Source organism: Humulus lupulus, chromosome 2 (assembly GCF_963169125.1).
Source record: "Humulus lupulus chromosome 2, drHumLupu1.1, whole genome shotgun sequence".
Classification (NCBI taxonomy): Eukaryota; Viridiplantae; Streptophyta; class Magnoliopsida; order Rosales; family Cannabaceae; genus Humulus; species Humulus lupulus.
The window spans coordinates 114,214,393-114,237,025 of NC_084794.1; the positions used below are offsets into that span (position 1 = coordinate 114,214,393).

Here is a 22,633-nt window from a genome sequence, read left to right on the forward strand (position 1 = left end):
CAAAAGAAACATAACAGTCTACATGATTCAGGGAATAAGAAAGCAAACTACTACATTATTTAAATACAAAAGCATCAACCCTCCCCCTAAATTTTACCTAGGTACTTCAAAACCCAAATCAAAATGTAGTTGTTTTTTAATTCTATCTAATGATCCCTTACAAAGCCTGATTTCACATAGAAACAAAACAAAAGGCCTATGCTTCCTAACTAAAAGGGAGAGCTGGCGGAATGCATGGAGACTCTCCAAACCCCATGTATTCCAACTTATAATGCTCATTTTTCTTGGTGGGGTTGCTCAAAAACACCCGCTTGTTCATTATCAGAAGTTGGAGAGTCTTCAAAACCTCTTGCCCTCGCTCTTTTAAAAATGGAACAATTTGTTCCACCAATGACCACTGGCTGCTTGTTGAAGAAAGGCCTTTTCACTCCAGAGGCAGTAGCAAAGCCTTTACCAGCCACAGAAACAACTTGCTCAACAGAAGTAGCCATCATAGAAGAAGTAACAGATGGTGATAGCATCTCGGTTGTCATAGTAACAACCTCAGTCATAACAACACTAGGAGAAACAGGAATAGATGAAACTTCCATCATCATTGATGCATGGGTTTTCAGTGGCAGAAAACAAAGAAGATTCCGAGATACAGTTGGGATTGACTAGGAAAGGGACCATAACAATAGGGTTGTAAACATTGAGGGGAGCACTGATAAAAGGGTGAAGATTTGTTGACAGTGGATGGAATATCAGTAGGATAACTCACCATGTATTGTAAAACAACATCCTGTTTTGAAGTTGGGTAACCAACATCAGTTGATGAAAATCCCCTATCAGGATAGGAGAAGCGACTTCCTGAATAGTAATGGAAGAGGGTATGCTAAAAGACAATGGCTTTTATAGGAGACTTGGTGACTAGTGGTGAAAAAACGCATATTTATTAATTTTAATAGTCAAAATAAATTAAGTTTAATTAATATTTTCATGAAATTAATATGATTTATTTTATAAATGAAAATATTTGATTATGATTTAATTTATTGTTATTATGTAGGAATTAAAGTTGCATTTTGGCATAAATAAAAAGAAAGAAGAAATAAAGATTTTAAGCTGAAAAAGAATTGAAAAAAATGATATTTTTGAGATCCAAGCCCAAGAAGGAAGCCCAATAGCACCCCAGGCCCGCCTGGCTTCCTTTCAGCCCAGCGCGTCAAGTGGCGCCTTTCCCTCGCGCCATGCATCCCAGCCACCCAGCGCCTGACCCGCGAGCGACCTGCCTGGAGCTCAGCCCGACCCGCCTACTGCCTTGCCTGTCCCTTCAACCAGCCATCCACGTGGCATGCCATTATTGGCTGCGAATTGGTCAAAAAAAACCCACCAGCTGTAATAGTGCCACCAGCCCACTCTCCTATGCATTTTGGGTGTTGCACCTTTCCTTTTTGAGCTTTAAAGCTCATATTTTGTGGTATTTTAGAAAAATGGCAAAATGACCATTCACCAAAATAGTTAGATTAATATTAATAATAAGATTTAATTTTTTCAAAATCATATTTTATTATTAATATTTCAGATTTATTTTGTAAATCTCATTTTGTTGTTTAATTTCTTTTTAGTCATTTTCTCCCTCTATAAATAAGGACTTTTATTTCACAATTGAAATGTAATTTGTAGGTAGCAAAACTATACCAAATTTTGGTCTCATTTCTCATATTTTCTCTATAGAATTTCATGAGAATGTCTAGCATAATAGGCTAAATTTCTTAGGAAGGTTAGGATGATCATATATGCACTATGACTTCATTTGGTATATTTGATTCACCATGTGCTTAAAGTTTATATATTTGAGTGATTTATTTTCTTTCATCTCTATTTCTTCATCTTGCTATCTTTATTTATGTTTACTAATAGTATATAGATTTCATCAAGCACTTTCTATGTATTATCAAATTAGTGAAAATAATATAGATAATGTCTTTATCATTTTCTCCATCTCATTCATATATATTTACTTTTGCTAAATCTATATAGAATTAGTCATGCTCTTTCTATGTATTTTATAAGTAGTAAAAGTAATATTTGTGTTAGGTTTTAAGTCCAATCTTTTATTGCATTATTACCAATGATACAATGTCATTTTTAGATTTCTCATAAGATTTATCTCATCCTTCCATGGTAAAGAATAGTAATCACTTGAATACATTTTTGTGAAATATATTTGTGCTTCAATGTTAAATTTTCCAAATGAATAGTTGGGATGCGAACTACCCATTTGTATAATTTTTGTGAATCAAAGATCCAAATAAATAAGTATGCCTATTGGTGACTATTGATCCTTCCTCCTGTTACCTATTGTTACATCACACTTTAGTCTATCTTTATTTCTAATCTTTAAATTTAAAAAACAACAAAAATATCACTTGTTCTATTTTCCTCATATTATTTATCTCTAAACTTTATTTATTGATTAACTTTAATTATTTGCCTCCTTGTAGAATCGACCGCCCGATCTATACTACAACCACCGCTTAGTGGATGCACGTTTTAGGCGTTAAACGCTTGGTTGTGGCTCTAAGAGAATATTGGTATGGAACAACAGGCTTGACCATATGCACATCATACTTTTGAGAGATATTTGATACAGTGAGTATAAACATAATCTAACATCCATAATAGTAACAATAATCAGGGATCCTTTCATATTTGAAATCTAGCCATTTAGGACTATGTAATCTAGGAAATGAAATAGAAATACTCCTACGAGTTGGCTTGTTAACATCAATAAGGACTTTAATCCTAAGAAAAACACCAGAGCTTTCATATAAAGTAGACAGATCAACATCAATAAGGTCCCCTATAGTGGCACCAACTAGCTTAGCAAGATCATAGAATCTTCTACCAAATAGGATTGAATAAATTTGTAACCAAAGTGGAACAAAGTGCAACAAGGAAAGTTCTAAAGCATACAACCCATCTGATATACCAAAATGGACTAAACTTTGATCATAATGCCATGATTGCCCTTCTAAAACCCCTTTCATATCCCCTTCACAACCCAATTGAGCAAGAAATAGCCCTGGAGAGTGGTCAATAATTATAACATGACGATGAGTTCGCCAGACCTTAAGGAGGGTTTTTTTAATGATTTCTTTCTTAAATGATTTTGTGGTAAGAATCCTAAAGACTAGGTAAAGGAAGCATCTGTAATAGTTAAACCTTTAGAGGACTTGACTAAAGCATGCATTGTATTTTCTTCCTTAGTAAGATTAAGGGATTGAGACAAAGAGCAACCAATTTCATCCATATTCAACTTAGAAGCACAAATTAGAAAAATAAAAAAATATTGCAAAATGAGAGAAATTTAAGTAGTGATCTTAACAAGACCCAGACAAAACATATATAGGCTGAAAGAACATACCTTCTTACTAGGATATTATGCAAAATAGGTAATGGTGACCGAGCTGCCTTAATTCTCCACACTATAATCCTAATTCTAGGCATAATCATCAACAAATTCATAGAAAATAGAAAAATGGTGCTTGAGATGAACTGAGATTGATAAAATATCAGAGAAAATTGGAGAGAGAAGAGAGGGAAGGAGAGTAGGAGCCAGATGAAAGAAACCCTAAATTGATAGAGAAGCTAAACAATAAATGCAAGGAGACAAGTATTACAAAAGAAATTAATGTTGGTAGGTGGGATTTATAGAGATAGATTTGTCGTCACAAAACAGATTTGGACGGACAAAAATCTGGATCGGTACCTGAACAAAGAAACGAGATCAAGTGTTGTTGAAGAAACGAGATCGAGTTTGTTGAAGGTTCCAGAGCTCTACACATGATATAAAGAATTAGATCTGGCTCAGCTTTATAAATGAATGAAGTTGCCAAAAGCTCTCCCCAAAATCTTCCTAAGGAAAAAGCTAAGAAAATGACAGAAAGGAGAAAGCCAATTAGAATGTGTAATTTGTGATAGAAATTTTGTATTTTATATAAGATTAAATCTAAAATAAATTTTTAAATTTAATATGTATAAACTTATGTAGTGTTCCAGAATATTTACTTAGCTAGCTAGATAGTAGTTAGTATTAGTTGTAGTATGTTAGTTTCCGTGGATTTTGGTTCAAGTCGGGACTTAGTTGGAAACTCACAACAACACTTATGGATTTTATAAGTTTAACCTATAGTTTAGAGATATTAATTATAACATAAGGTTTGATTAATATTGCTGGTTTAGAAATATTATTCATTATAACCTAAGGTTTAGATAGAATTTAGGAGCATGACACTTGTCGCAATCATGTTTATTGGAGGATTTAAGCATTTTAAGTAAATAATTTAGTAAAAGAAGAATCTAGAAGCTCTAGAACCTTCCAGCATCTGCTAGAATCACGTCTAGACTCAGTCAAGCTGTTTAATCAATTTCAAATATGCTGAATAAGTGCAAATACGTGTTTGATATATCAACGTATGCCGATATATCGCAGCTATAGGATCTGATATATCGCCTACGGAAGATACGGAAAACACGTCGACTTCGCACGAACGATCGAACGGAGGCTTGGGAACATAGTGGGGACGATATATCAGCCCCACCCTTACATTTTTGAACTCCGTGGAATCCGAGCTTAAAACATCCCTTAACCTCTTGGACCTGCCTTTGAACGATTTTGACCGAGTTCTGGGCATCTGTTGAACGAAAATTCAAATCTTTTTCATTTTATATTCATTTATTTATTCAAATTAAAAGGGGTTGGTTTCACTCCTTGAACTTTATAAATAGGACCTAGTACTCAGCCATTTTCTTCATTCTTCAAGCATTGTTCAGAGCCTCCAAGTTGCTAAGGTTATCATAGAGAGAAACACTTGGGTTTTTGGGTTAAAAGCTTTATCATTCTAAGCTTTTCTAAACACTTGGGAAGTGAGATATATTGTTATTTCGGTATCGAGGTGTAGATCGGGTTCTAGTTCAACCATTGTATTCTTATCCTCAAGTTCAAGTTCTTCATAGTTCTTTAGTTTTCTTTTATTTTCTTTTTAGATCCTAACTCTTGTTTATGATTCTTGGTTATGTATTTAAGTTTCTTGAAACTTATGGTTCTTTTCGGTAAGTTTCTACTTGGATGGTTTAGTTCTCTTTTCATATTCATTCTTCAGAGATACTCATGGTTTTGCTGTTGGTTTTTAGGAGTGTTCCAATCCCGTTCTTGTTCTCAAATATCCCGGTCTTTGGTAAGGAAAATATGATAGATTTTATGTGTTTATATGTTTATGTTATGATATGATATATGTATATAAATATGTCTTGTAGTCATTTGGAGCTTATAGTTGCTTGGATACCAAACCCCAATATTTTTTATGTCGCTTGGGGCTTATAGTTGTTTAGATAGCAAACCCCAATTTTTTTTATCATTTTCATGGTTTAGAGTTATGATTTACCCTACCTCGATTAGTATACAGAGGACCTAGATGGGTTATCATATACTACCATGTGATCTAACCTACCTCGATTAGTAGACAGAGGACCTAGATGGTTTATCACAAGCCATGTTAATGAGTTAATAATCATTAATATTGTAGTCCTATATGATATATGTTTTTATAGTCATATGTTTATGATTAAGTCTTATGTTTATGATTTATGTGTTAGTAGATTTTCCTTGCTGGACATTAGGCTCATTCTTTTATTTTTAGCTTGATGCAGGAAAATGAATATGGAAGGCGAAAAGATTCATGACATCTTGGCTTGTGTGTTGAGGATGAATGGATTGAATAGACTGAGTGAACGATCGATGATGACATTATTTTTAAGTCTTTTGAATTATGTTTTTTTGATGTATTTCCAGATTTAGTATTTAATTAATTTAAGTTTATTTTTATGTATTAAATAATGGGTACCCATACCGTATTTTATAGTTCATATTTTACTTTGTATTTTACACAATATTTTTTTTTGGATTTTAAATAAAGTTATGTTATTTCTTATGTATGTTTCCTAAAATAGAAGCTATGTCTAGTAGTTTTTTAATGGTCTAAGGTCTTAGAAATAGTTGGATCATTACAACTTATTTCTAAAAATGTGATTGGTTGTAGTTTATGAATTTTAAAAATTTTAATTTGTTATTGGTTTGGTAATCTTATAACAAACAAGTAGTAGAATGCTTAAAGAGTTTTTGGAAACAATAATTTCAATGCTAGAAAACATGATTTTTTTTAAGATTAAAATAAAATTTGTATAGATAATTTGATTCAATTTTTTAAAATACTTAACCAATCAGTTATTTTATGTAATGTAGCCCCAGGTGATTTTAAGTTTTAAAAATGATAAAAAAAAATATGTTGCAATATTAAATCAACCAACGCCAATAATGTTTCTCAAAACTAGATTGAACTAAATGAAACAATAAATTATTATCTCACAACATAAAAATATAAATCATGTACATAATAATTCAGAAATTTATTGGAAACAATTGCCATATAAAAAAGAAGAAGCAAGAATTCATTCAGAATAGCTGAAATTTGCACTCCAAAAAAACAGATGCTGTTATAAAATAATAAATTAAAATATATAGATGAGTTTGAATAAAAATTGGCATGAGATGCTTATTTAGACCTAACATTTTTTATTAATCTAATCCAATACTATCACAACCCACCAACTAAATTAGGATTAACAAAATATTAATTACAATCAATATCCTGTAGGATCTTGGAATTTAAATCTAGATGCATACTTCCTATTAGTTTTCTAAACACATAATAGAAACATAGAATAACATGTCATTACATATGAACATCAGATTCGTAAATTAACATAAACACAAAGATGTAGAAACTTACGAATACGCAGCGGAACTGGAACAACTCATTCCTTCAATCTGTCTAACCCTTGATTCATTTATGTAGCAGAGTATTATCAAGAGATTGAACTAGATCAACAACACAATCTTCCTCACCAAGCATTTGATCAACATAGAACTAGTGTGAGCTGGTTCTCAACACATGAGATAGAGATTTAGAAGAGAATAAGAGATAGTGGCTAAGAAAAGATTAGAGTGTCTAGGTTTTCACTTACCCAATCAATCAACTGAGATTGACTTCCTTCTAAAACCCTAGATATCATATTTCTCATATAGACAACTTAACGAGCTTTATTTAAATTTAAATTTAAATTAATCAAAATAATAAACAAAAGATAAAAGCCTTGGGCTCCCACATATGAACTTGGGCTCAATTTCTTTGTTTTGAATTTAAATCCCAATTGGGCCTAAATTCAAAACCTTCTATTTTTTTAATTAATTAATTAAATCCTTATTCAAATTAACTAGTTATAATTTGAAACTTGATTTAATATTATTTATTTATATTGACACAAATTTATCAATATTAATAAATTTACCTAAAAATTGTCTTTTATTCTCTAAATCTCATATCTCTATAAATTTTCCAAAAGTTGATCTAATCAACTTTAAAAATTCTAATTGATAATTAAATCAATTAATTGAGACATTCTAGATGATTTACTCAAAGGTGATGCGGGAACCATGAAATCAAGCTCCAATAAGTTACCGTGAATTTATTTACGAATAATTTCACTATCTTATTAATTCCTCATGACTCCACTATAGACTCGGAATTGAACTCTTAAATTCATAGAACATATTTTTCAAACCATAAATACGTTATCCATTGTTATAACCATTACAGTCAGTCAATCCTCTATCGATGACTTACTAACGAGATATGTGCAAATTATCGTTTTACCCCTCATCAGTATTTTATCCTTAACTCCCACTAAGTTCCTTATAAATGATATTTCCGTGAACTTAATCAAAAAAATGAGATCTCAATCATTTAACCTTTTGAACAAAAAAATTAAGGAAATCATCTTTTCACTTCTCATACAGAAGTTATAGATTTCATATCTATAAATAATACTCCCACTCAATTACACTATTAAATCTTCAAGATGTAAGTATGGGCTAGACCGTAGGGTAAGTTGGTAACGAACAAGTCAAAAGATTTAAATAATATAATTAGCAGAATATTATCACTCAGAATTAAGATTGACTTGACTTATGATTAACGTTGTGACATTGATTAAATTCGATAACAACGATACTTATTTATCAATCAATAATCAATATCGGTCCTAGAGTCCGATGTAACTAAATACATCCGATCTTATTTACTTGGTCAATACCTTGGACAAGACATCACACCCCGAATGTGCAAGTAAATCATATTGTAGATTGCCTAATCAATAAAAATCCAATGCACTGATCTAATCTTAGGACTCATTCTTTTGAACATATAATTACAACTATAATCTACTGTGACTTAGTCACTATAATTGTAACTATCCATAAATTCTGTATTTTATAAATGTTTGTATTATTTCAATAATTATATAATAAAATAAGTAAGCAACACAGTTGTCAAACTAAATGTTTTATACTATTTTTATCAGCAATATAAAATTGTGTTACATGTTCGACATAGTTTTATAAGGACATAAAATCCAACATATCCAACCTAAAATAAATTAAATTACACTATGGTGTGAAGTGATACTAATGTAGGATTGGCAACATGGAATCAAAGCCTTGTTAGAGAATAAATAAACAAAGTAGTAATAATGGTAAGACTAATGATGGTTTTGATTGAAAGAATTAGTGTATAAGGAGCTGTTTTTTTTTTTTAAAAGTTCCATTTACTTTCTTTGTGCATTCTTATAATCAACTTAATTATCTTTCTTTTTAATTAATTTTGCATTATTTTAAGTTGGTGGGTAAGGTATATAGCCGACATATATTTTCATTGATACCCACATCACCTCATTATATAAAATAATAATAATAGAAAAATATATATACCTTCCAAACACTGCACATTTTTTAGATTCTTCTATATAACGCCAGCTGCATGGTGCCTATATACCCGAGTAATTGCTGAATTTTTTTACTATTAAATAATTCAATAAATACTAATTACAAATACTTAGAATAAGAATATTAATAATTATATTACTTTTAATAAATGAAGCCCGATAAAGGAAAAGAAGAGCTGAACTCTGATTCTGAACTGAACCCTCTGCTTCCTGCATCGATAACCATTTTTTAATAAAAAAATTAAAATAAAATATGGATTTCTCTCTCTCTCTTTATATATATATGCGGAAAAATAAGAAATAATAATGAAAAAACAGTGTAAGGTGCGGTCTCTTTCAAGTATTACAAAAAGCAAAGGGAGGGCCAGTGTTACAAATCATACACACATATATATATATATAAGAGTTAATATAAATAAAGTGTAAAAGAAGAAAATTAAAAAGTTATACTTAATATTGGTTATTTGTTGAGTGAAATAGAAATTTGGGTTTTGTTTGTTTTTGGTTAAACCTTCCCCCACTTAGATGATGAGATAATGATGTGCCCAACCTCATATCATCCACTGCTGGAGCTGGACACCAAACTGAGAGGAGAGAGAAAGGGCCATTGTTTTTGATGTTGTTGGTTTTTTTTTTTTTTTTTAAAATAAAGAAAAAAAAGAAAAGACACTTCTTTTTCATATATATATTATTTATTTAATTGTTTTTGTTTTTACCTGATCATTGATTCCAGTTGGAATTCTAGAGAAACCAACTGGGTCTAGAGTAGGAGAGTACCTCTAAGCAAAGAACAAAACTGGGGTCTAGTACATCAAAACTATTTTTCCTGATATTGGTTGCCCATGAATGAAAAAATGTTACTCCTTTGAGACTACTTTTTGATTGTACAGTTCTTTGTGAGAGAGAAGAAGTAGTCAGATATAGGAAAGGGCCAGTTTTCCTCATATCTCATTAATGATTCGCTCAGAGGATACCAAGATAAAACAAGGGTTGGGTTCAGCTTTTTCTTGTTTTGGCTTCGATTGATTGTTAGCGTTTGGCCTTAGTTAAGGCTCCAAGAAGGTGAAGTTCGGTGAGTTTAAACTAGTTTCAAAGGAGGAAGCTTTAGTCAAGTGAAGAAAGATAAAAGATATCTCATTTACCTTTTCTCTTGGACTTCCTCTTCTTCTTCAATGATTGAGTTGGTTTAGTTTACAATATTTTTGGGCTTGTTTGCAGATAAGCATTGATTTTGTTGAGTTCGATGAACTGGGCTTGTTGAAAAATTTAGCCATGTTCTATTCAATCCCAGTTCATTGTTGATTTTTCTCAGTTGGGTTTGCTCTTGGTGGTCAGATTTTGATGAGTTGCTCTGCTGAAAAAGGAGCGTTCCTTAAGCTTTCAAGAATCTCTGTAAAGATACATAAGTGGGTTTTGGTTAGTATGTCTCTTAATTGCAAGCTTTCTGGCCTGAATGGTAGATTACCAGCTAATTTCAGGGTGAAGAAGGCAAAGGAGACTCTCCTGGGGCCTAATTGTTTGAAAAAATGGACAAGAAAGCTTTTGTTTTTCTGGCTTTTTGGTTTCGTAGCAATTGGGGCCATTTGGATTTTGTTGAGTTTGGATTACAGAACTTTGGAGGAGAAAGTGAAGATTCTGACCACGTGCCAGGATAACACATCAATCTCGCACAAGTGTTTCAATGTTAGCAAGAACCAGCTTCACAATTTAGCTTCCTTATTCTCCAAATCAGATCAGGTGCTCTCTCTCTATTCATCATTCTTAAACTTGCCTCGTTACAAGTTCGTCCTTGGTTTGAGTCATTTCTTAGTCTCTGCTGTCAAGTATTTGTCTGGTGAAATCTTTCTAATTCTGTCTCTCCTGGTATTGTTGCTGTTCTATATGGCGTTCAACTCCCTCCCTCCCTCTCTCTCTCGCTCTCTCTCCATATATATATCTCTTAATTATATTCTTCTTCTGATCGACCCATCTTGAATAGAGTTGTGAAAAGTAATGCAAGTGAAAGCTGAATGAAAATGTCAAAATTCTTTCTTTCCTATCAAATAAACTACAGTTACATTTTTTTGGTGTCGAAATTACCCTCGTGTTGATATGGTAATTTCTTTGTTTTTTTTTGGTGGGGGGTAAGATTTGAAAGTTGTTCTGCCAAATTTTCCAATATGTCCATCTTACTGTTTTGAATTATTTTGTATTAGAAATTAGATTCTTTAGCAATACATGCAATGCCAAATTTCCAGTTTTATTTAACATGCATGTAATTAAATTGTGTTACCTAAAGGATAGCTCCGTGCTTTGATCGCTGTTGTCATGAGAAACTATCAAGTGTGTAAAGTTTCGTTATAACTGTTAAAGTTCAATACTGCAAACAAAGAAACTTAATTGTTTCACAGATAAAAAGTGTTAATAAATAGATAATGTTAAATCTTATACGAATATCTCAGAATCTAATCAGACAAAAAAATCAACATTGCTCATTGTTGGTATTAGGATATGGGGGTGCCACGAGACAAATGCTATTGATTTTCCATACTACATGTATCTTGTGATAATTCTCTTATCATTTTCTATTGATTGATGGCATATCTTTTGAGAATTGAGAATAATTCCATAAGAAATTTATGAGCACATTAAGCATCAGGATAAAAAAAACCATGCTTTTCAATAGATAGACCTTTGATGTAAATGTTACCCTCTTCCTTTATCTCTTACTATTCTACTTCTATGTTCCTTGCAGATAGCATCACTGGAGTGTACCAAAGAACCATTAAATAAAAGCAGGTCAAGTGATGGCATTGTCTGTTCTGTGAAGGTACTATGCTCAGAAGAATTGGAGTCACGAAAACCACAAAAATGGGATGTACAATATGTAGGATCGTCAAATCAATGCCCAGACCTTCAAGAGGAAAGCAATCCTAGAAAGCTGTACTTTGCACCAAAGGACAAATCTTTATCACATTCTTTGCAATTTATAATTTCAGCTTTGCATCAGGTTTCCGGAAAGGTATAATTCTCATGCTTAGAATGGAATTCGGAATTCATATTTTTGAGTTTCGAAATATCAAGCATGTTTTTATTTGTGCTTATTGATTACATGTACTATTCACGACTCCCCCCTACAAAGATAAGAAAGAAGAGAAACATGTGCATATACTAGTATGCTGATTGAAATTATGGTCTGTTGTATATATTGTTTTGCTGGTGGTTTCAGATAATGTGAGAACGTACTAACGCGGTAACTAGTTCCAATTCTAATGTTGATTTGAACTTGATTCCGATATCTGTACAGGTCAGATAGCCTATGGAAGATGGATTATTCTTGTAAAGATTTCCAAGTATGCTCACTTAAAGAGTATGATAACAGTATTGAAGAGAATGCAATGAACATGTGCATATAATTTTTGTTTTTTGGACTCTAGATGCCCTGGTCATCACAGCTTAATGGAAAACATGTATTTTTATGTGGAAATATTTTCGCTTTATCAGAAGCTGGATAAATATTTTTACTTCAAACAGCAGCTATAACATCCAAAACATTTAATTCATACAATACCATCCCTTTGTAAACTTGCATACTTGTGTTTCTATAAATAGCTTCTGTGTCTATTATCCGCTGTTAAAAGATCTAAATTCTTTGTGCATGGAGATTCTTATGTACTTGATGATGACCTGAAACTATTTTTGTTCATTTTGTCCTCTAGAATGTCTTACAATCAGCAGCCTCGACTAACTGTGCAAGGAAGCAGTGTCAGATTTTCTGTCATTTGTTAATGGGATATTGGTGGGTCCTCGTTGGACTTATATTGAGTTACAAACTAGCCTTCACATTATGGAGGAAAAAGAAATTACTGGTTGCTGAGCATCCAGTTGGTTGGCCACAGAAGCTGGTTCACGACCAGCCATTCTCTCGACAGCAGAAATTGGTTAATGAAAGAATTCTGGTTCGGCAACAGAAGCAGCCACACAAACAGCAACAGCAACAACAACAACAACAGCAAGGCTATAGTCCTCCTAGGGGTGCTGGAAAATGGAGGAAAAAGCTTCTGATAATTTTTGTCTTGTTTGGAATTACCTTCTCAATTTGGTTATTTTGGCACTTCAGCAGAAAACATTATTTTGGGAGTAAAGAAACACTAGCTAATATGTGTGATGAGCGAGCCCGGATGTTGCAGGATCAGTTTAATGTCAGCATGAATCATGTTCATGCTTTGGCTATACTCGTATCTACCTTTCATCATGGGAAATATCCTTCTGCCATTGATCAGGTAACTTTTATGTCTAATTATGCTGATGTTATTGGTAAGTGTTTCGGATTTTCAAGTGTTTTGGATTTTCATTATCATCATAACTACATTGGAATTTCATTCTTGCCAATGTTTTTTTGTTTGACCAAAGTAATTTGATAATGAAGACAACACACATCAATGCAATGCTATATATTAATAATTTTATTGGAAGAAAAGCTGTAACATTACTCTGCCAGAATATTTACTCAATGATGATGATCCCTGTATCGTTTTTTTGGCAGAAAACATTTGGTGAATATACAGAGAGAACATCTTTTGAGAGACCGCTCACTAGTGGTGTTGCATATGCTTTGAAAGTTCTTCACTCAGAGAGAGAACAATTTGAGAAGGAACATGGATGGACCATAAAGAAAATGGAAACAGAGGATCAGACTTTGGTACACGATTGTATTCCAGAAAATTTTGATCCTGCACCTGTTCAAGATGAATATGCTCCTGTTATATTTTCTCAAGAAACTGTCTCCCACATTGTATCTATTGACATGATGTCTGGAAAGGTATACCTTGTTAGCTTTTCAACTGTGCTCAACAAAAAGATATTTATTATTTTGTTGCGTTGCGTTGCTTTCCATGGACATTTTGGAAATAATAACTGAACAAATTATTTGTTTTCTTTGGTACTAGAATGCTATTTAATAAAATTTTGGAATGTATGCCTTTAGATAAACTGTAAGACTCTGTTTGATGATTCATCTAGTTGGTTCTGTAAACTTTTAGAAGAGTTGACTTAGCAGATTTCACCGAATAATATTGGTGAAATGAAACACTTAAAATTCTACAATTATTGAATTTGTGAGATAGGAGGCTCAATTGTTTAAGATGATGATATTGAACAAGAATTCTGCTAAATGGTGATAGGCGAAATATGAATTTAGGCACCACTATTTGTGTCCTATGTTTCTATTAATTTGGGAATTTGACTAGGCTTTCAACAGAAGGATAGGAACGATCTTTTCAATGTTTGACAATGTTCTTTTATGGAGGAGAATGTTACTGGTCATTATTTAGATTTGTACCCATCCTCTTGTCCGCTTTATATGTGCCAATGATCATTGGTCACCCTGATTGTGCTAAATTGCAAATGTTATCATTGTATAGGAAGATCGTGAGAACATCTTGCGGGCGAGGGCAACTGGGAAGGGAGTCCTTACTTCTCCTTTTAAGCTTTTGAAATCAAATAACCTTGGTGTAGTACTTACTTTTGCAGTCTACGACACTGAGCTACCACTAGATGCTACGGCAGAGCAACGTATTGAAGCTACTGTTGGGTATTATTTTGTGTCAAAGTTCAGATTTTGTAATTTCCTGTACATGTCTACATGCTAGTGTGTAAAATTGCTAAGAAATATTTTATGCTGTATTTCAGAAGCTGAAATAGATTAGATTCTAATTGCTTACATTTTTTATTAGGTACCTTGGAGCATCATATGACGTCCCATCATTGGTTGAAAAGCTTCTGCACCAACTTGCCAGCAAGGAGACTATTGTTGTAAATGTTTATGATACAACAAATGCATCTGCTCCTATCAACATGTATGGTACTGATGTTACTGATACTGGTCTATTGCACATTAGCAGTCTGGACTTTGGAGATCCAGTTCGCAAGCATGAAATGCATTGCAGGTTAGATCTCTCACATTCTTCCTAACTCTATTTATCTTGTGGAAAAAGGACTCAGAATCACCTATTTTCCCACTTTTGAAATGTTTTCACTTTGCTATAGGTTCAAGGAAAGACCTCCTTTACCAATGATGGCAATTCTTTCATCGAGTGGAGTGGTTATTATTACTTTACTAGTAGGCTATATTTTTTATGGAGCCATAAGCCAAATAGCAAAAGTGGAGGCAGATTATCGTATGATGGTAGAACTTAAAGCTCGCGCAGAAGCTGCAGATGTGGCAAAATCTCAGGTGCCTTTCAATATATATATTTACTTGAGATGAGAATTTGAATCTTTATCTTTACACCAAGAATGGCTATTCATTTTATTGGTTACACAGTTGGATAGTTGATTTCTGTCATTACTCATTTTTAGTTTATGATTTCTATTGATGTAATGTTTTTCCATACGAATCTTTGATTTCAAACTTGCATCTTCAAAGAAATAGCTTTGTTGTATTTTCTTTTATGTAAAGTATACGTGAGACTCGTAAAAATTTCTGTTTCTTAATTTTTCTATGTTTTTGTAGTTCTTAGCAACTGTCTCTCATGAGATCAGGACACCAATGAATGGCGTTTTAGGTAAGCTGAAATCATCTCTATAAAATTGCTCTTGTGAAATTTATTAAGTAAAATGATATAAATTCCTCTCCCATCCAGGTATGCTGCAAATGTTGATGGACACTGACCTTGATGCAACCCAACAAGACTATGCCCAAACTGCTCATGCTAGTGGGAAAGATCTGATTTCACTGATAAACGAAGTTCTTGACCAGGCAAAAATAGAATCAGGCAGGCTTGAACTGGAGGATGTTCCTTTTGATTTGCGCTCTGTACTTGATAATGTTCTGTCACTCTTCTCAGGCAAATCTAATGAAAAGGGGATTGAGGTAAAAAAGAAATTTCAGTTTCCCAGTTTAATTTTCTCTTTATGTAGTGGATGTCTATACTTTACATTAATACTTACACATTTGTGGTTTTGATGGGAGAAGTTGGCTGTTTATGTCTCAAATCGAGTGCCTGAAGTCGTCATTGGTGATCCTGGACGCTTTCGGCAGATAATCACTAATCTAGTTGGAAATTCAATTAAGGTCAGTGATAACTCCTCTCTCTCTCTCTCTCTACACACACACACACATGTATATATAAAATATATATTAATTTTTTTCTAATCATTGCTGTTCTTACAATTTGACCACTAAAGAATCGGCCAATGATGGTTAATAGCTAAAATTATTTTGGGTTGACTTAGTAGAAAATTAGTCAGAGACTTAGTTATAATCTCTAAAGAAGGGTGACAACATGTTCCTAGATGTTACTGCTACATTGTGCCGGTTGAATTGCATTTATTTTCATGAGCTCAACACAAATTTCTGAGCATTTGAACATTGTCTGAGTATCCTCATTCGCATAGTTTTGGAATAGACTTGTTTCTTTATTTTCTTAACAATAGTCACTATAAAGGATAACTACATTTCTATGTTATAAGTTACAAACATAGCTATATTCAACATTCTCTTAATGGAATATAGTCATTGTCAACATGCAGATTACTAATGATATTGCAAGTTGAGAGCAAAAATGTTCTATATATATGATTTGTGATCTTAAAAACTAAGTACACAAGTGATGCTCAAGGTTTATTTGTTATCAATATCTGGTCTTTAATATAATCACTACAATCTTTCTTTGATTGGGAGTTACAAGGGTATGGAGTTTGCAAACTCCTTGAGTGTTGACTTGTTAAACTTATTCAGGAAAGCAGGCTAATTAGATGATTGTTTTAGAAATGTATGTTTGGCTATCATCTTCTTTTATTTTTTATTTTTTAAAAAATTATTTTAATAAATTCATGCAAATGATTCAAATGACTTGCAGTTCATCGCTGACAAAGGACACATATTCGTTACGGTGCATCTGGCAGACGAAGTTAAATGTCCACCTGATGCTATGGATACAGTGCTTAAACAGGGCTTAGACTCAGTTGAAGATAAGTCAAGCAATACGTACAATACATTGAGTGGTTCTCGAGTGGTTCATAGATGGAAAAGCTGGGAGCATTTTAAAAATTTAAGCAACTCAACTGGAGATGAATCTGATAGGATTAAGTTACTAGTGACAGTTGAAGACACTGGTGTTGGAATTCCTCAGAATGCACAATGTAACATTTTTACACCTTTTGTGCAAGCTGATAGTTCCACGTCAAGAACATATGGTGGAACTGGAATAGGATTGAGCATCAGTAAATGTCTGGTTGAACTTATGGATGGGGAGATAGGATTTGTTAGTGAACAGAACACTGGTAGTACCTTTTCATTTACTGGATCTTTAAGAAAAGGAGATACCAGTTCTTTAGACACAAAGTGGCAGCAAAATGATCCATTTGTTTCTGAATTCCGAGGACTAAAAGCATTAGTAATAGAAAAGAGAGCTATCCGAGCTGAAGTTACAAGATACCATCTATCTAGATTGGGGATATCTGCTGAAATAGCTCTAAGCATGGAATCGGCATGTTCTTATCTCTCAAGTATCTCCAACACCAGGTAGATTTTACTCTTTCTACGACACTCCAAGTAAGGTTTGATAATAAGAAATGTATATTTAAATTCGAAGATTCATTTGTCTTCTGTAAAAATAAAATGAATATTCTGCTGATATTGCTGAAGTCTCATGATGTGTTAGGGATTTTACTGCAGCTGTTTGTAGCATCAGCTTGATTGTACTGTAGGATAACTAACTAATGAATATTGTGCTTATATTGCTTGATGTATTTGAATGTTTTAGTGCTTTTATCATAGCTTTTTGTGGCATCAACCAAGTTGTACTTTAGGATAATTAACTAAGTTAATGATGTTACACCAGGTTTTTCTTGTCTATTTCATGTGTGTGAAATGAATTTTTATATGTTCTTTATGAAATTGTGGGAGTAGTTGTATTTAATATATTAAAGTTGGTGAGAAATTTTTCTCTTGAAGATTCTAATGCATTGTTTTTTTTTAAGCTTTTCTTCCCCACATTTGGCCATGATCCTTATTGATAAAGATGTTTGGGATAATGAAGCTGGTTTTACATTTCATAAGTTGCTGCGACAGCGAAGAAAAATCTGTGCTACAGAATCCCGTATAAACCCTCCAAAGATATTTCTATTGACTACCTCAATTAGCACTAGCAAACGCAATGCACTCAAATCTGCTGGTGGGGTGGATAATGTACTGACGAAGCCACTTAGATTAAGTGTTTTAATTGCTTGCTTGCAAGATGCCCTTGCAAATGGTAAGAAGAGGCTCATGAACCAAAAGAAATCATTACCTCTTGGAACATTACTTAAAGAAAGGAAAATTTTGGTGGTGGATGACAACATGGTGAATAGAAGAGTAGCGGAAGGTGCTCTAAAAAAATACGGAGCTATTGTTACCTGCGTGGATAGTGGGAAGGCTGCTTTAGAAAAGCTTGAGCCACCTCACAGCTTTGATGCCTGCTTCATGGATCTCCAAATGCCAGAAATGGATGGGTAATCAATCTGTATGCTGATTTGATATAGAGTCTTTGCACACGAATGATCTTATGTAAACATGAAAAATAAGAGTTAGGGCCCAGAATATATGAAGGGCCTCATATCATTTATTAACATTCTAATGGTTCTATTAATTACACAGATTTACAGCAACTCGGACAATTCGCCTCAAGGAAAGCGAGGTAAATGAGAAAATAGCATCTGGAGAAGCATCAAGTGAGATGTTCGGAAATGTGGCTCATTGGCACACTCCCATCTTGGCTATGACTGCTGATGTATTTCAGGCTTCTAATGAAGAGTGTATGAAGTGTGGAATGGATGGTTATGTGTCAAAGCCGTTTGAAGAAGAGCAGCTTTACAAAGCAGTGGCACACTTCTTTAAGTCTGGTTGATAGAGAGTAAAGAGTGAAAATAACATTAATTTGTTTGTCCATTCCATTGTGGTCCTGCCAAGCGGTTGATCTATGCAACACTATACTTGGTTCGAGCAGTTGGAGCTTATATCTCTGCAACTAAGTAGGCTAACTGCAATGAGCTGTAGGACGGCCTACCCCTGCCATACCTTCTTGTTTTGCCCACTATGGTAACTACTACTCATCGTTACTGTCTTTGGCTTAGTTGATATTGTTTTATATGTTTACATGCAGTTGGGCTCAAACCATCTCAATTCTTCATCATCTTTCTCTCTCGCTCTCTCTTGTTCTCGTCAAAGCCTGGCATCTCTTAAACTCATTTGGACTGGGATGTTTTCAATTTTCAGGAAATTGTGTTTGTTATGACCAATCAAATTCAAGTGTGCTCAGAGTTATGGCTGAGGTCCATCGAAGACTTGGCCACTTGGCTTTCATCCCTTCTACATTGTCATGGTGGCTGTTGAGGGAAGTTAGAGAAGTGGCTTCTTCTGTACATAATTCACAATTTTTTTGGTTACTTAACTGTAAATGGTGCCCTGTTACACTTTTTCTCTGATTGTCCCCCTCCATAGGAACTGGCAGTAAAGTATAATGCCAGAAGTATCCATTTTTTGAACTCTACTCAAAATAATCATCTTTATCTTTCTCAGGATTAGTACTAGAATGCCAAGTGAGATTCTTGGAGGGTGAGAGATTGAGAGTTTCCATTTTGCTAAAGGAGTTCATTGTGGCTGTTTTGACATTATACTATCCACTCAATGCAATGAGCCATTGTGTCGTATTTCTGTGTAGTGTATCATATGTAATCTGGTATTACTATAGTGAATACTTGTATACTTTCTGAGTTGAGTTGAGATTGTCATGAACTGGTCTTCAGCTTTTTTTTATTGCTCATTTTTCAACTATCGTCAAATTAACTACCCTGATTTTACAAAAAGCAGAGGTCAACGTAAAATAGTAAAATAAACGACCTTAGTTGTTTTCCTTGTATGGATTAATGTAATTGATACATAATATTGTTTTAAATGTTGGTACCATATCCTTATGTTTGTTGGCCTAAGTGGAAGTGGAACCCATTAACATTGTCAGAATATACATGTGCCATACGCGTAGGATCACATCTCATAAGATGGCATTTTCATTGATTTTTTTTAAAAAAAAAAAAAAAAAAAAACTGAAAAAGAGATATAAATAAAGAAAAGAAAATAAAAAAACATTGAGAAAGGAGCCCTTTCGCGAGATTGTCACACATAAAAATATAGTATATATTTGCAAGTGCCAAGTTGGATATATAGGTCATCCATTTGCTGAATTTTGTTTCTTTCTTTTTCTTCCTCTCTCTCTCTCTCTCGGTCAAGATGCCAAATTATCTGCTAAGGATATTGCTTGCTCTGTTCTTTATCTCAATAGTTGCACAGAAATCAGGTAAAGAAGAATGATAATGATAATGTGATATTGTATAAATGTGCATTAGGAATGAGTTACAATGTTTGGTGTTTTGAAGTGCAGAAGGGGAATTTGAGCAATGGTGCATAGCAGATGAGCAGACCCCAGATGATGAGTTGCAGGCAGCCATAGATTGGGCATGTGGGAAAGGAGGAGGTGACTGCAGTGAGATTCAGATGACCAAATCTTGTTATTTACCAAATACTCTCAAGGACCATGCTTCTTATGCCTTCAACAGTTACTTCCAGAGATTCAAAAACAAAGGAGCCACTTGTTACTTCAGGGGAGCTGCCCTTATTACCGAGCTAGATCCCAGTAAGCTTATTATATTATTCATATAACTTAATTTTATAAATTTAAACAGCGTTGCTTCCCATTCACATGGTTGGTTATTGGTAGTATTGGCTCCTAATTTGTCATCAATATATCCATATTCCATGTGGGGTGTTAGGCTTTGATGGTGCCGTGAATGTAGGCAATTAAATGTTTTTTTTTTTAAAATTTTTAATTTTATTTTTTTAATAGAAATTAGCGAGGAATAAAATGAGAGGCATAAATCATGTGGAATCAGGAATCTACTTAGAAACATCTGATGCTTAGCTAGAACTTTAGCATCATAGTAGCCTAGTCATAAAGGGTGTAGCATATGACTAGGGGTATAAATTCCATCATCATCATTGTTATTCTTTTAGTCTTGAGGATATTACTTTAGAGGAAACTAAAGTTTAGGATCATAGTTGTGTATAGCTTACTCAGAATTGAAATGAGAATATTTCTACAAATTGTAAGAGAAGTTTAAATTACATAGCTTGTGAAAATATTCTCTTTTACCCTAGATTTAGCTGAGTGATTAATTGCTTGAATGACTCTTGTGGAAGATAGGATTAAGTCTCCATTGCTTTTGTGATAACAACCATGCTAATTCTATGTACAGTTTCTTTGTTTTTTTTTTCCTCACTTTTTTTCTAAATAATTTTTTCATGAGTTTTTTTAAGCCTATTTTGTTTAAATTTTCCATTATTATATGTCATTATTTTTTAAAAAATAGAACACTTTTAGCACTTTTAATTAAAAAAAATCAAGATAAAAAAATTAATGCAAGTTTTTTTTTTTAACTCAAAATAAATTTAAATAATTTAAAGGTAAAAAGAATCTTATTAGAATAAAAAATATTAATTAATCAAAATATTTAACTTCTATATTTGTTTAAAAAAATTAAGAACAATTACCTGATTAATATAATAATAATTTACTAAATACTTTAAAAGAGGTGTACTAAAAAAATAAATTTTATATTTCTTAATATTTAATAATGGTTTTTATATTAAGCTTCTATAATATTATATTTTATAATAATTAATTAATTAGAAAAGGATAAGGAGATAAAAAGGAATAGTGTGAATATAACAACACCTCAACTCCATTCTAAATAATACTATGATTCAAATTTATAGTTTTTAAAAATATATATATATATATATATTTAAAACTAAATAATTGGACAACTGTCTCATACTTCATAAAATGATTTTTTTAAAAAGGAACTCCAATAATTATTTGTTAATTAGAAGTAGTACTACTGTAATGGTTTATGAAAGTAAAAATTTGACACATTTATTGCGCTATAATTATAGTGATGATAACAATGTTGTAAATAATACATATAATGGATTACAGTTTTTTTAAATGAAATAAGATTCACAGTTTATCATTGTTATTATTAATATCCCATCTTGGTGGTATATCCTTAATGTTTATTATTAAAATAAAATTGGTTGCAGGTTACAAGGGATGCCACTATGAATTTCTTCCTTGAACCAAGAAAATAGAGAGAGAGATAAAGTGATTCAAGAGGCCAACAACTAGAATTGAAATGATGAAAGAAGGATGGAGATAGATCCATTAAGTTTTGTTCTTCCATGTACGTCTATTTATCTTTATTCATTGAAGTAATTGTAATGAGCAACATTTGTGTCATATTGTTTTTCTTTTGGGATTTTTATTATTGTTTTGAAATAAAAGAGGGGAAAAAAAGTGGGAGTTGGAGAGTTTGAAAAAAGAGCAAATAAAACTTGACTATTGAGTCAATTTTTTATTAGGGTTTTTTTAATCAATAAATTGTGCTATTTTAAAAAAAAAAAAAATCGAATGTATACCTTTATTTTTTTTCCCAAAAATTCGGCCATCAAGCATTTTGTTTAATTTTTTTTACGGTGAAAAGTTGATGATTTTAGAACAAAATTGATATTTGTGTTGGAAATTAGTGATTTTTTTTTTCGTAAAAAATAATTGATGTAAATTACATTTTGAATAACAAAAAATAGGATAAGATAAACAATAATAATACCATATATCCTTATAATAATAATAATAATAATAATAATAATAATAATAATACAAAATATATACCAAAA

At 32.7% G+C, this 22,633-nt stretch overlaps 2 protein-coding genes across 3 annotated transcripts; both read left to right on the forward strand.

Moving 5' to 3' along the window:
- The first annotated feature begins 9,596 nt into the window (after nt 1–9,596).
- Nucleotides 9,597–19,660, forward strand: LOC133818385 (histidine kinase 2). Of its 2 annotated transcripts, XM_062251239.1 has the most exons (15): nt 9,597–9,955; nt 10,102–10,620; nt 11,618–11,884; nt 12,582–13,145; nt 13,409–13,684; nt 14,286–14,455; nt 14,598–14,810; nt 14,911–15,097; nt 15,377–15,428; nt 15,507–15,736; nt 15,839–15,937; nt 16,725–17,389; nt 17,848–18,357; nt 18,503–18,943; nt 19,121–19,660. In XM_062251239.1, the coding sequence occupies exons 2-14, from the start codon at nt 10,225–10,227 to the stop codon at nt 18,750–18,752; spliced, it is 3,879 nt and encodes a 1,292-aa protein (XP_062107223.1). In that variant the 5' UTR covers nt 9,597–9,955; nt 10,102–10,224; the 3' UTR covers nt 18,753–18,943; nt 19,121–19,660. The 2 variants fall into 2 exon arrangements, with proteins under 2 accessions (XP_062107223.1, XP_062107222.1); XM_062251238.1 differs by having other exon boundaries at nt 9,597–10,620.
- A 306-nt stretch (nt 19,661–19,966) lies between these two features.
- LOC133818386 (glucan endo-1,3-beta-glucosidase 4) lies at nt 19,967–22,365 on the forward strand. The gene is made up of 3 exons (XM_062251240.1): nt 19,967–20,198; nt 20,283–20,534; nt 22,001–22,365. Exons 1-3 carry the CDS (start codon nt 20,132–20,134, stop codon nt 22,033–22,035), a joined length of 354 nt encoding a protein of 117 aa, XP_062107224.1. The 5' UTR covers nt 19,967–20,131; the 3' UTR covers nt 22,036–22,365.
- The last annotated feature ends 268 nt before the right edge of the window (nt 22,366–22,633 follow it).